The sequence below is a fragment of the Colobus angolensis genome, unplaced genomic scaffold (assembly GCF_000951035.1).
Source record: "Colobus angolensis palliatus isolate OR3802 unplaced genomic scaffold, Cang.pa_1.0 Scaffold299, whole genome shotgun sequence".
NCBI lineage: Eukaryota > Metazoa > Chordata > Mammalia > Primates > Cercopithecidae > Colobus > Colobus angolensis.
The window spans coordinates 2,688,101-2,701,592 of record NW_012116254.1 but is presented as its reverse complement, the minus strand read 5'-3'; the positions used below and the strand labels follow the sequence as shown (position 1 = coordinate 2,701,592).

The following is a 13,492-nucleotide window of genomic DNA, read 5'->3' as shown; positions in this document are numbered from 1 at the left end:
ACACACACACACACACACACACATACATAGTCCTTCTCCCCTAATTGGGGCCAGTGACAACGGAGAGCATGCTTCATGCTTCCCAGTGGACAGACAGCCCTATTCTCCCACTCCTGAGTCCTGGTTCCTGGCTCCTGGCTCCTGGCTCAGAACTGCTTGTCTTTTGCAGAGATACCCTTGACCCTCAATAGTGCTAACTGGTGGTAGGAAGAGCTATCAGGGTGAAGTTCAGTGTCAAGTTTAAGGATAGAGAAAAATTGTATAGCACCAGGTTACATGGTCCTGTAGCGTAAGTCACTTTCCGTCCGGCAGTATAAGGAAGCACATGACAGAAGGCTGGACTGGGTGCCCAGCTCCTTCTCCCTCTCCTTGCCTGACTTTGGGCTTGAGTAGAGGATCCACAGAGGGACCTCAGCCTAGCCAGTTTCCTCACCCATGTGCCTGTGATTCGTCTGTCACTTCCTGTTTTGTGGCCCTTCAGTCTCATCAGTTAAAAAACTGTTTCACACAACATGTGTTCTTACTTCTTGCATTGTTCTTCTTGGCTTCGAGGTGTCTTGGAGGTAAAGTGTTACCGAACTAAACTTGAATCTGCTCACTGGGCACGGCAAAGCCCAACACTGACACAAAGGTTTGCAGTTACAGGAAGAAAGGCATTTATTGCAGGGCACCAAGCAAGGAAGAGGGGCATGATGGCTTACAAGCAAGGGTTTTTAAAGGCAGGAATGAGGGGGTTTCCAAAGTGAGTTAGGGGCTTAGGAATTTCTGGAACTTCTTTATCGGTTTCCTGGTTCCAGTATGTCGAAGGTCAACATGACCGTGATCAGCATTTGTCATCGGGTGAGAGTCCTGGTTTCTGAAAAACAACTCGAGGATGTATGTAAAGATGTTATCTTTGTTTCTATAGGGAACCAAATATCTTGTGACCCTGACTTACTTGGGTGGCTTGTTTGGTGGATTATTCATTCACTTCCCTAATTTCTGGTTGCAGGGCTAGCTAGATACTTGGAATTTTCCTTGAAGGAACTGAAACATGTTCCTCCATCTCCAGGGTGGGGGTGGAGAAGCCTGACAGGCTCCTAAGGGGGTCCCTGCACCATCTCAAAGTGAGTCAGCAACGTTCTATGGACAGCTTCTCACCTCTTTTGCTCCATCTTCTCTCCAGCCTCGGGGCTGCCTTCCGTTCCTGGTCTGATGCTATGTTGTCTTCCCCTAGAGCGCAGACATCCTCAGCACCGTCGGCTACGACAGCATTATCCAGCATCTGAACAACGGCCGCAAGAACTGCAAAGAGTTTGAAGAGTTTCTAAAAGAAAGGTACGATGCCTTGTCCTCTCTGAAGAGGGTGGGCCAAGATGTCTCCACACAGACAAGGAACAATTTCCTATTTTTCATTTGTGTTTAATGGTTCTGAAGACCCTCTGCTCTAGGTTATGGGATGATACCCGAGAAGTACATGATACTTCTGTCCTAAAGTTCTTAGAAACAAGTTTGACACATAAGATTTATGATGAAACTGTGAACGAATTATAATAAGAAACAAAATATACTTAGTACTGTGTTACAAATAACACTGAAAGACCCCATGATGTAGCTTTTAGACTGCTGAGGAGGAGACCGCTGAGGATTGGCAAAGAAGGAAAGGAGAGGAAAGGAAAAAGGAAGGAGAGAGGGAGGGAGGGAGGTAAAGAAAGGAGGAAATAAAATAGAGGACGGGGTGGCTTCATGGAGGAGTAGGTCCTTGTGGTGGCCCTCAGTGGGTGAGGTGAATTTGACAGGTGAAGAAGTACCTGAATATCTGGGAGAACAGCAAGCTTGAGGTGGGAATCAGATGGTCCACGTGATTAGAGGGAGGCAGAGCGCAGCTCGGTGACCAGGAGGATGAGGAGCTGTGGGAAAGCGGTGAAGCGGATCACAACGTTCCTGGGGGTGGCAGGGCATGGTGGTCCATGGGGAACTGCCATGGTTTAGAGGGTTTTCTTATCTTCTTCTTTTTAAAAATGGATAAGATAAAAAACAAAACAAAACAAAACAAAACAAACTTAGTTTTGTGGAAACTTACTCATCTAGAATATTCCATTTTACAGAGGTTCTGGATGAAAGAATATGTTAAGAGGATTTGGGGCCAAAGATCAGGATCTTTGCCAAAATTCAAATCAATGAACAAGTTCTATTTGTAAGGCAGTAAGCGAAAGGCTCAGAACCCAGAGATACAGACATCAAAGTGTTTTTGGTCAACTCTCTCACTTTCTACTCAAGAGAAAATTAGGTAACGATCAAACTTACTCGCACTGGTTGCCCAGCCCTTGGGTGGTGAGGCCTGTCTCCTTGAGCCATCCCAAAGGTCTGGAGGACCTGGAGGCCTGAGGAGGGGTGAACCGAGAGAGGCTCGGCTACTGTCAGCGCTGTGGAGCTGGCCACTGCTCCTCCCTCTTTAAGGGAGCAGTTCCCTTCTTTTCTACCCAAGATGGTTGACAGCGTTGACATCCAGTTAAAAAGTGTGTCTTTCTTTTTACAAACACTGGCGGTGGGCTTCCTCCTTCCTTCAACAGTGCTAGGACAGAGTTTCATGAGCATGAAGGATCTAGAGATTGCAGAGGACTCTGCTTTTTTCTGTTCCTCCTCCATTTATGACTTCCATAAATGTCCTCCTGGGAATGAAATGGCCTTGGAATACATCTGCAGAGGAAGGAAGTATCTGTTGGCTCAGGACCCCAGGTACTGACTGCCTGGCAAGACCATCCAAGGGTCCCCTGATACAGTGGGGTTTGTCTAAATCAGTGGCTTCCATACTTTTTTGAATGTGACCCTCAAAAAAATATATTTTACACAGCCACCCAGTACACACATGCATAAACAAAACAATGAAACAGGACTACCCTGCCAATTTATCCAATTGTATTTAATTTTAAAATGCTAGTCTTCCAGCTATTCAGGAGGCTGAGGTCGTGGGATCACTTAGCCCAGGAGTTCAAGGTTGCAGTGAGCTCTGATTGCACCACTGCAGTCTAGCCTGGGTGACAGAGTGAGATCCTGTCTTTCAAAAAAAAATTGCTGGTCATAATCCATTGAATTTATTTATGGCTCACAAATGGGTCGTGACCCACAGTTGAAAAACACTAGTCCAAATAGGACCCCAAAGCTAAGTTCTCACTTTTAAAAATGATTCACAAAAATACATAAGAGTAGGAAATATATGGAGAATAAAAATTATTATTTATATTGTATTTCTAGTATATGTTCTCTTTCCTCCCATGGGTTTTATAGCAAAAAGAAGTCAGTCTTGTGCTTTCCAATTTTGAGGAAGAATCTGCAGACATTAGATCAGTGTGTCAGATAGGCATGCCCTGGCCGTGGAGATGCAGCCCCTGAGTGTGTGGCCTGCTTGGCTTTGGGCCTCTGTTCCTGTGGCACGCTTGCAGGAAGGAAGCTGCTGTCACTGAGCCTGTGCGTTTGTTCCTCCACTGTGTCCTGTTCAAGAGTAATTCATGTGCAGAAGTACAGTCCTCCAGGCGTGGGGGTCCAGCTTTCCTCTTGTTCAGGTGGGTGCAGGATGCTTGTGGGAACTGAGACTCAGTCGGCTGCATTTGTGCCATAATCTAATATGACTGAAACATCCTCCTTGAGTCTTAAACGTTGTATGACTGAGCTGTCATAAATTACATGTAGAGGCCGGGCGTGGTAGCTCGCACCTGTAATCCCAGCACTTTGGGAGGCCGAGGCAGGTGGGTCACCTGAAGTTGAGAGTTCGAGACCAGCCTGACCAACATGGAGAAACCCCATCTCTACTAAAAATACAAAATTAGCTGGGCGTGGTGGCACATGCCTGTAATCCCAGCTACTTGGGAGGCTGAGGCAGGAGAATTACTTGAACCCAGGAGGTGGAGGTTGCAGTGAGCTGAGATCTCGCCATTGTACTCCAGCCTGGGCAATAAGAGTGAAACTCCATCTCAAAACAAAAACAAAAACCAAACAAACAAAAATTACATGTAGAACCCTGGGATATTTGGGGTTCTTAGAGACAAGAGGCAAACACACACCAATACAGGGGCAAAGATAACAGACTGTTATATGTAATAATTATTTTTGAACAACCACCTCTTGTCCAATGTCATATGTTATTTATTATTTTGAGTTCATCAAATTTAATACACATACATTTATAAGACTTTTATATGGTACATGGCTAAACATGCCCTATATCTAATGGGGTACTTTTAAGACTTTCCAAAAGTGTCAAAGTCCTACCATGGGCCTCTCGAATTTCTGGCAGTTTAGTGGCAAGGGGAAGGGGGAGATACTATACTTCCTGGTGAGCTCCCATGCTCTTCTCTTCCCTGGATGGAACCCAGCACTGCACCCCTCTGTGCCACATTTTACCTCCATTACGGGAACTAGGAAATACCCTTTTCGTTGGTTGTACACAGACAGATTGCAGTAAATTCATCTGCACTCTGTGGGGTTGGACAGAAAAATCACCCCAGTGCAAGGAGCCGCTCATGTGCTGCTCTGGAGGGACAGGGAGGCTGCCTTTCTTGCCACCCATAGGGCAGATTCTTGCATCCAGGGTAGACATATAAAAATAAAGTTAGCTCAGAGGGTAGATACAGGTGATTAAATGAGATTATATAATAACTGCTGTTTATTGAAGGCTTGCTAGATACATAGGGCAGATTCCAAAGCCCAACTTTCCTAGGTTTGAAACCATGTTACCCCTTATTAGCTGTCTGACCTTAGGCAAATGCCATAATCACTCTGAACCTCAGTTTCTTCAATTGTAACATAAGGATGAGAACAGTTAACATACAGGGTTATTGTAATAACTGTTACAATAATTGTTAATAATTAATAATTGTTAACAATTATAACAATAATCGTTTATAACTACTACATTGTTATAATAATTGTTAATAACTACAATTAATTGTTACAATTAATATTGTAACATTAACAATATTGTAATAATATTAAATCAAAATTGATATTAATTAAATTAATATATAATTAAATAATACTGTAAGTAACAAAACATAGTAACAAACACTCTATCAGTGAATTGTAAATTTATCTGGTTTACCCTTCTCTCAGCTGGAAGAGCACAACAATAATAGAGGTGATGCTGGCAACCACAGCCAACATCTGAATAGTTACATAATATAACCATAACATTGAGGCTTACACATCCCTTTGGTACTTATATTGGCTGCATAAGGTTTCTTGGAACAGAAGTGTAGCTTTGTAGATGAGGTTTAAGTAATTTACCAGGGGAATCTAGAAAGTGACAGAACCCAGAATAGTCCTGAGGGGCGGTGAGGATGGGGGTCTCATACAACCCCTGTGTTTATGATTCATCAACACCAGCAAAAGGGCTGGTGGCGATCTGGGGAGATGGGCTAGTTCCCAGCACAGACACACTCTCCTTCTCTTTTCTGTTCATACGATCTCACTCATTATACCCATTCTCTCTATTTCAGTCAGATGGGTTTATTGGTGAGCATGCTTTGGGTGTCTCTGCCTGTACCTCTTTACTTCAGTATTTCCCCACCTGGAAAGTCCTCCTTTTTCCTTGATGCCTAAGTGAATTCTCCCCATCCTTCCAAGTCCAGGTCAATTTTTCCTCTTCTTTCATTTCTCTCCATTTTTTTTTTTTTTTTTAAAGACAGTGTCTCGCTCTGACATCCAGGCTAGGGTACAGTGGTGTAATCTTGGCTCACTTCAACCTCCGCCTCTCGGGTTCAAATAATTCTTGCACCTCAGCCTCCCGAGTAGCTGGGATTACAGGTGTGCACTGCCACATCCAGCTAATTTTTGTATTTTTAGTAGAGATGGGGTTTCTCCCTATTGGCCAGGCTGGTCTTGAACTTTTGGTCTCAAGTGATCTGGCCTGCCTCAGCCTCCCAAAGTGCTGGGATTATAGGCATGAGCAACCCGACCTTATTTCTCTTTAAAGGACCTTATTTCTCTTTAAAGGAAACATTCTACATAGGACTTTAGTCTGAAGTCTTTCAGCCAGTTAACAATTAAAATGAAGCCATCTTGTCACTGGTAGCCCAAGCCCATGGACTCTCCCACCCTCAGATGCCCAGATGTGGTGAAATATTATATAATGAGCTCCTGATATGAGCAGAAAATGAGAACTATAAAAATAAGGTTAATCATACCTTAGAGGGTAGCTAGGGATGATTAAATGAGATTATATTAATAGCTTCTGTTTATTGAAAGCTTACTCTATGGAAGCTACAATGTGTTTTGTATATATTATTTAATTCTCATAAAAACTCTGTATGGTAAGTTTTCTCATCCTTATGTTATAATTGAAGAAATTGAGGTTCAGAGAGGCTATGGAACTTGCCTTAGGTCAGACAGCTAATTAGCTGTAGATACAGTTTCAAACCTAGAAAATTTGGGCCCTGGAATCTGCTATTAACCAGTACACTGTGCCCAATACAGTAGCTGGTACACAATACATACTGGGTAAATGGTACCCACTAATCTTAGGCAAGTTCCATAACCTTTACTAATATTGTTATATTAAGGGTAGAAGCCAAGTAGGGAATATATCATTAGCTTCCTTTTACAGACAAGAACACTGAAGTTTAGTGGATTTAAATGACTTGCCCAAGATTACAATATCAGTAAGTAGTAAAGCTGGGATTCCTATTGACTTCATGTCTGGTGGTTTTTCCACTTTACTTAATGGTCTCTTGAGAAAGTTGGGTGTATTCTCTGAAGGAGAACAGGAACTTGGCAGCCAAGTCAGTTCTCTTAATTGTGTGCTGCAATAGGATCCTGAGTAGGGAGGAGGGAAGCATGCTTGTGGAATGCCTTTATGTCCAGAATTCTTTACCATTTGTAGATTAGCAGCTATACCTATGCTCTTGGGGATCCACAGCCCCGGTGCCTTAGGGCTCTGTACTTATGCCTTATGCCTCTGTACTCTTCCCCATAAGCTCCTGGACGTCCCATGGTCAACCTGCCCTGGCTACAGCTCTGTTTCTGGGACCCTCACTGTGGTCGGCTATGTCTCAGGACAGCCTTAAGAAGGACGGATTGCCAGGATGGGAATGACAGATTCCTTCATGCATTAGCTGGTAAAGTTGTGAAGCCATTATGTACCATATTAGTTTTTTAGGGCTGTTGGGACAAATTGCCTCTAACTGAATGGCTTTAAATAACAGAATTTATTCTCTCACAAGTCCATAGGCCAGTAGTCCCAAATCAAGATGTTGGCAGAATCATGCTGTCTTGAAGGCTTTATTGGAGAAGGTATCCCATTCCTTTCTCTTGGTTTTTGGTGTCATCAGCAATCCTTGGCATATCCTGGCTTGCAGCTGCATAACTCCCATCTCTTCCTCTATCATCCTGTGTTGTTCTTCCCCTGTGTTTTCACATTGTCTTTTTTTTTTTTTTTTTTTTTGAGATGGAGTCTCACTCTGTCCCCCAGGCTAGAGTTCAGTGGCATGATTTTAGCTGACTGCAACCTCCGCTTCCCAGGTTCAAGCAATTCTCCTGCCTTCGCCTCCTGAGTAGCTGCGACTACAGATGTGCGCTACTACACCCTGCTAATTTTTGTATTTAGTGGAGATGGGGTTTCACCATGTTGGCCAGGCTGTTCTTGAACTCCTGACCTCAGGTGATCCACCTGCCTTGGCTTCCCAAAGTGCTGGGATTATAGATGTGAGCCACCACGCCCAGCCCACATTGTCTTCTTGTGAGGACACTAGTCATACTGGATTAAGAGGCCACCCTACTCCAGTATGACCTTATCTCAATGATTACATCTGCAAGGACCCTATTTCCAAATAAGGTCATAGTCTAAGATGCTGAGGGTTGAGACTGCAACCTATTTTGTGGGAGGAACACCTGTGCCCAAAAGAATGTACTGGAAGCTGAGAGCAACATGGGAATTGGGATGGGAGTTTAGACACCTGGGCGGCCTTCTAATCCTGGCTTCCTTACTAGCCAGCACTGATATTATTCAAGGCCCTAGACCTTTCTAGGTTCCATTTCCCTTAGCTGTAAAATTTGGATTGTACGAGATGTTCTGTGAGAGCCCCTTGGATCTAATTCTTCCCAAGAAACTTAATCAGTTGAGGTGCTGTGAATGGCATATACAGTAAAATTGAGAAAAATATTTAAGTGTCAGGTTTTATGGCAAAAGGATTTCATCTTATCTGTTCACTCTGATTTTGGGGCAACCTGGAGCACTAGATTGAGGATCATCCTGAGGTTGCTTTCAGACCTGATGGAAAAGGCAATATCTGATGATGTTTGTCATGGGTTGTTTTTCCTTTCTTTCTTTCCTTTTTTCTTTTTCTTTCTCTCTCTTTCTTTCTTTCTTTCTTTTTTCTTTTCTTTTCTTTTCTTTTCTCTTCCTTCCTTCCTTCCTTCCTTCCTTCCTTTCTCTCTCTGTCTCTCTCTCTTTCTTTCTTTCTCTCTCTCTTTCTTTCTTTCTTTCTTTCTTTCTTTCTTTCTTTCTTTCTTTCTTTCTTTTCTTTCTTTCTTTCTTTCTTCTTTTTAGATGGAGTTTCGCTCTTATTGCCTAAGCTAGAGTGCAATGGCATGATCTCGGCTCACTGCAACCTCTGCCTCCTGGGTTCAAGCGATTCTCCTGCTTCAGCCTCCTGAGTAGCTGGGATTACAGGTGCACACCACCACACCCAGCTAATTTTTTTGTATTTTTAGAAGAAATGGGGTTTCACCATGTTAGCCAGGGTAGTCTCGAACTCCTGACCTCAGGTGTTCTGCCCGCCTCAGCCTCCCAAAGTGCTGGGATTACAGGTGTGGGGCACGGCACCCAGCCTGTCATGGGTTGCTGAAGGGAAAATGGCACATGGATTATTCCTGGTCTGGGAATTTGGATAGAAGCAAGGTCAAAGGGAGTTGGGGTTTTTAAGGAGAGCTTTGTGAAGTGTAGCCAGCTAAGTGCTAAGAGGTATGGTATTGCCTCTTCTGTTTCCTGTACTATTTTGTACATTTTCATCTGGCCCTTGTTACATGATAGTAAACTAAAATATTGGTTTATGTCTGTCTCTTCTGCTACATTATGAGCTCCGCTAGGCAGGTCTCATATTTCAGTCATCTCTGTGTTTTTAGCACCTGGTATGATGCCTGGCACATTGTGGATGTTCAATAAATGACAAATTGATGATCAGATGAGACAGAAAAAATCGGATAGGTGGTAGGAGGGTGATCTAGATAAAGGCCTACTTATTCAAGCATGATTTCTGTGATGTTCTAGTAATTCCTTCATTGCCTGCCTGGACCCATTGCTTCCCATTTACTGGGGAAATACCCTCTCAACCTCAGTGGTTGTTCCCTGGTTTTATGAGGCTGAGATTCTAGTTTCACTTCTATTAAAGCTCCTTCTTTTCTCCAAAAAGCAGACCATGATGCTTGCTGGAACTCATTACTTCCCAGGTTCTAGGAGAACATCTTGTTTCATGGGGAACAAGATGTTGCCTATGGTATGTTTAGATTCATGATGCCTTCCTCTTACAAGAAAGAGACTGAATGAGTGGTTTCTCGTCCTGGAAACAACAAAAGATTCTAAAGAAATCTTAATGGATATAATTCTGAGGATAAAAGGATAAAATGTCTGTATATTATATATTTTTAAAAATGAAAATGGCCTGAATGTCTTTTTACCTGTAAAAATATTAAATGTCATTGTAGCATGTTAATAAATTTTTATATAGATATAGTGAATAGAGATTCAGAAAGTGAGAAATGGTTACTAGGGAGTTAAGATGCATCTTTTTCTATAATTAGAGTCAGCTTCAGGTGTACTTTACATTGTCAGGAGCTGGGAAAACTTGAGAAGTAAAGTCGAAGAATGGAGGCCTGAGAAGAAACAGGGTTATTGCTGAAACTGTAGTACTGAGTACTGTCTAAGCCCAGAAAGGCATGAAGGAGAAATCACTTGCATAGTCTCAGACAAGTAGACAGGGCTGCCCACAGTACCAGGAGCAAGATGAAGCCAGATCCCAAAACAGCCATGCAAATGCACCTCCACCAAAGCAGGAGGGAAGGAAGGGACAAAGATATCAAGGCAAAAGCAACCAACGAACCAGAGCCCATAACTCAAAAACAGACAAAGCCAATCCAACATCTGGATAACTGACCCAAGCAGAAAATTTACCCAAAGGAATAGTGGAAGTATTCTGAGATATAATACAGGAAAAATGTCATGAAAGGAAGGACTAAATAGATCTGAAGGGCACACTATGAACCAGGAAACTCTGATACACAGTAATCAATACTGATTGTGATTACATAAGGATCAATGTTAACACACATCCTGGCTAAGTTATTGAACTAAATAAAGAATTCTTCAAGTATGCAGGAAGGAAAAAACAAGTTGTCTATACAGAAATAATCAGGGGAAATTTGGGATGGCCCCAGGCTTCCATACAATGACAGAAGCCAGTGGAACAAATTCAGCCAAGTTCTGAGGGAACACTTAAGAACAGTCATTACACCAGTGAGGTTGTCAGTCCAATATAAAGGCCACAGGTAAATAGTCTCAAATATGAAAGAACTCAGGGAATACTGACCCCTTTCCTACCTTGAGCTATTTTGACAAAAGATTATGTAGTGATAAAATTTAGTCAAGCAAGAAATGAATCCAAATTAAAATCTTTGAGATGAATAATTATGATAACAGGACAATTATTGAGCCTCAAATTCATTTTAATAAATAGTTCAGACTAAACAACTGGGGGAAATATGATTGGAGAACAGAATATGTTTTACACAAATGAAACAAAATGTAAACAATATTGAGGAGGTGGAAGTACAACAGTGCTTATTATCTAACACTTCCAGCATGCTGTCAAACATCTAAAATGGTCAAAAACAGAAATAAATTGTTAAAATGTTTGAATATCTCCATCCTCTTACTTTTTTTTCCCAAACAAATGCTGCCACATGTTTATTAAGACATTACTGGCTCTTAAGCATAGCTGGCTCTATAAATAATTTTCCACATATTATCACACATTTGGGAAATTTTCTGAGACGATATATCAAGACAGGCTTCTCTTGTGACTCAACTGGACTTCAAATGGTCAGTTTAGAAGTCTGAGTAATGGTGCAACCTATACATCAGGGCCTTGCCCTTTTCTTTCTTTCTTTTTTATTTTTTATTTTTGAGTTGGAGTCTTGCTCTTGTTGCCGAGGCTGGAGTGCAATGGCGCAATCTCAGCTCACCACACCTTCCGCCTCCTGGGTTCAGGTGATTCTCCTGCCTCAGCCTCCCAAGTAGCTGGGATTACAGGCACCTGCCACGACACCTGGCTAATTTTGTATTTTTAGTAGAGACGGGGTTTCTCCATGTTGGTCAGGCTGGTCTTGAACTCAGGTGATCCGCCCGCCTTGGTCTCCCAAAGTGCTGAGATTACAGATGTGAGCCACCGCGCCCGGCCGGCATTGCCCTTTTCATTCCCCAAGGCAAAGTATCCACCTCTGAGAGAAAATTCCATGGTATAAACATGAGAAATATTCTTCTTTTTAATGACTGGGAAGTTTGAAATACTGTACAGGAAGGAAGATGAACCAATCTGACTGCTTCTTTCATTTTTTCTGAAGCAACTGCCAATATTTCTGTAGCAGGATTGAATGTCAGAGAAGTAACCAAGTTCATTATAGCTTTTATTGGCTTTGGGTTTGTTCTCGGAGATAAGAATCTTGACTGTTTATGTTTACTACTCCACAATTAGAACCACTAGCAACATACTGTCCATTCCTAGATGTGGCAATGCTCCATCCATATAAACTGCCTTAATCAACAAATCTGTTAAGGCACCTCCTTGAGTTCACATCCCAAACATAAACTTCTCCATCCTCCGAAGAGGCATATACTTTCTTACTATCTGAAGAGAACGTGGATGCTGCAACCCTTCCATTAATTTTCATGCTTCCAATCAGTTCTTTGGTCTTCATTGATAGCAAATGCAAATACCTGGCAGTGCCATTTATGAGCAAGAAGGACCCATCTGGGGAGACTTCAGAGCTCCTCACTATCTTCTTTCAAACCTCTCACTGGATGCACTGGAATTAATTTTCCAGCTAGCATGTCATAGACATAAAAAACCTTGCTGTGGGTACTCGTGGCTAAAACTTCTTCCCCATTAGCACTAAGACAAGCCTTAAGGATTGGAAACTTTTCCAAATAGGTGCTTTGGATTTTAGGATTTGTTCTTCCATCAACCTGAAATAGTGATACAGGTTATCTAATCCAGCAACAATCACAATCTGTGCACAAGGATGGAACTGCACAGATAAGATCTGAGCAGCAGTAGGACGTTCAGCATTAGCATGCTGGCAGTTCCTCATCTTCAGGATTCCTCTTGGAAGAGAAGTTATCGTGGATATGAAATTCCCAGTCCTTTGCAACAAAGCATCTTCATCCTCTTCGCTTTCATCATCTGAAGATGTTTTCCGCCTATTAGTCTCTGCCCAGGCGGGTACTCCTCCCACGGCATGCTGAAATTCTTAAAGTCTCTTCTTAAGGTTGTCTTTCTAAAGTTTACTTTCACTAGCATTTTTCATCATTGTCTTTCCGAAACCGATTGTTCATCATGTCAACCATTTCCTCATCTTCATCTTCTTCATCCACCCAAACTGTCTTCTTTTGAGGTGCAAAATTACCTTTTGCTTCATTCTCCGCTTCGGAGTCACCCGAGTCTTCATATCCTTGAACCCGCGGGCCCCGCAGAGGCCGCAGCCGCCCGATCTCGTCGTCTTCGATGTCGCCGGAGACCAGCGCCTCCAGGCACCGCTCCACGCCGTTAGCCCTCCTCCAGCGTGAGGCGGTGCCGCTGGTGGAGCCGGAGCCATCTCTCCTCTTCCGCGGCGGTTACCGCTGGGATGAAGGGGCAGCATTTTCGGGCGGCCCGCCCGGCCCCGCTGCGGCTTTCCAGTCCGCCCTTGTTCTGGGCTAACGCTTCGGCTTCGCTTCGGTTCTCCCGTCCGGTTTGATTTGGCTCCTCAGTTCCCGCGGCATCGTTAGGTTTGAGGAGAGACGCAAGTGCTCACGTGGAACCTCGCAGCGCCTCGGCGCCTCTTTTCTTTTTGAGGCAGTGTCTCGCTCTGTCGCCCAGGCTGGAGTGCAATGGCGCGATCTTGGCTCGCTGCAACCTCCGTCTCCCGAGTTCAAGCGATTCTCCTGCCTCAGCCTCCCAAGTAGCTAGGATTACAGGCATGGACCACCATGCCTGGCTAATGTTTTGTATTTTTGGTAGAGGCAGGGTTTCACCATGTTGGCCAGGCTGGTCTCGAACTCCTGATCTCAGGTGATCCACCCGCCTTGGCCTCCCAAAGTACTGGGATTACAGGTGTGAGCCATTGCACCCGGTCGTATGGTCTTATTCTTTAAAAATTATTTGTTGCATGCATCTGTTCATCCTTCCTATTTGTATACCTGCAGAAAGAAATCCCCGTTACAATCATCATCAAATATGATTACTAATTAGTTTTAGTAATAGAATGG

At 43.2% G+C, this 13,492-nt stretch overlaps 1 protein-coding gene and 1 pseudogene across 2 annotated transcripts in view; one reads left to right on the top strand and one right to left on the bottom strand.

Moving 5' to 3' along the window:
* Positions 1 to 13,492, top strand: part of PSTPIP2 (proline-serine-threonine phosphatase interacting protein 2) — a 101,769-nt gene that overhangs the window by 39,348 nt on the left and 48,929 nt on the right. Inside the window, exon 2 of the mRNA XM_011949335.1 lies at positions 1,217 to 1,317. Within this exon, the coding sequence (XP_011804725.1) occupies positions 1,217 to 1,317 (101 nt within the window). The remainder of the gene's footprint in view (positions 1 to 1,216; positions 1,318 to 13,492) is intronic.
* Positions 11,033 to 13,006, bottom strand: LOC105516996 (annotated as a pseudogene). Its single transcript, XR_001002589.1, has 2 exons — positions 11,430 to 13,006; positions 11,033 to 11,113 (listed from the first exon to the last, which is right to left on the bottom strand). The product of XR_001002589.1 is annotated as a U3 small nucleolar RNA-associated protein 18 homolog (transcript).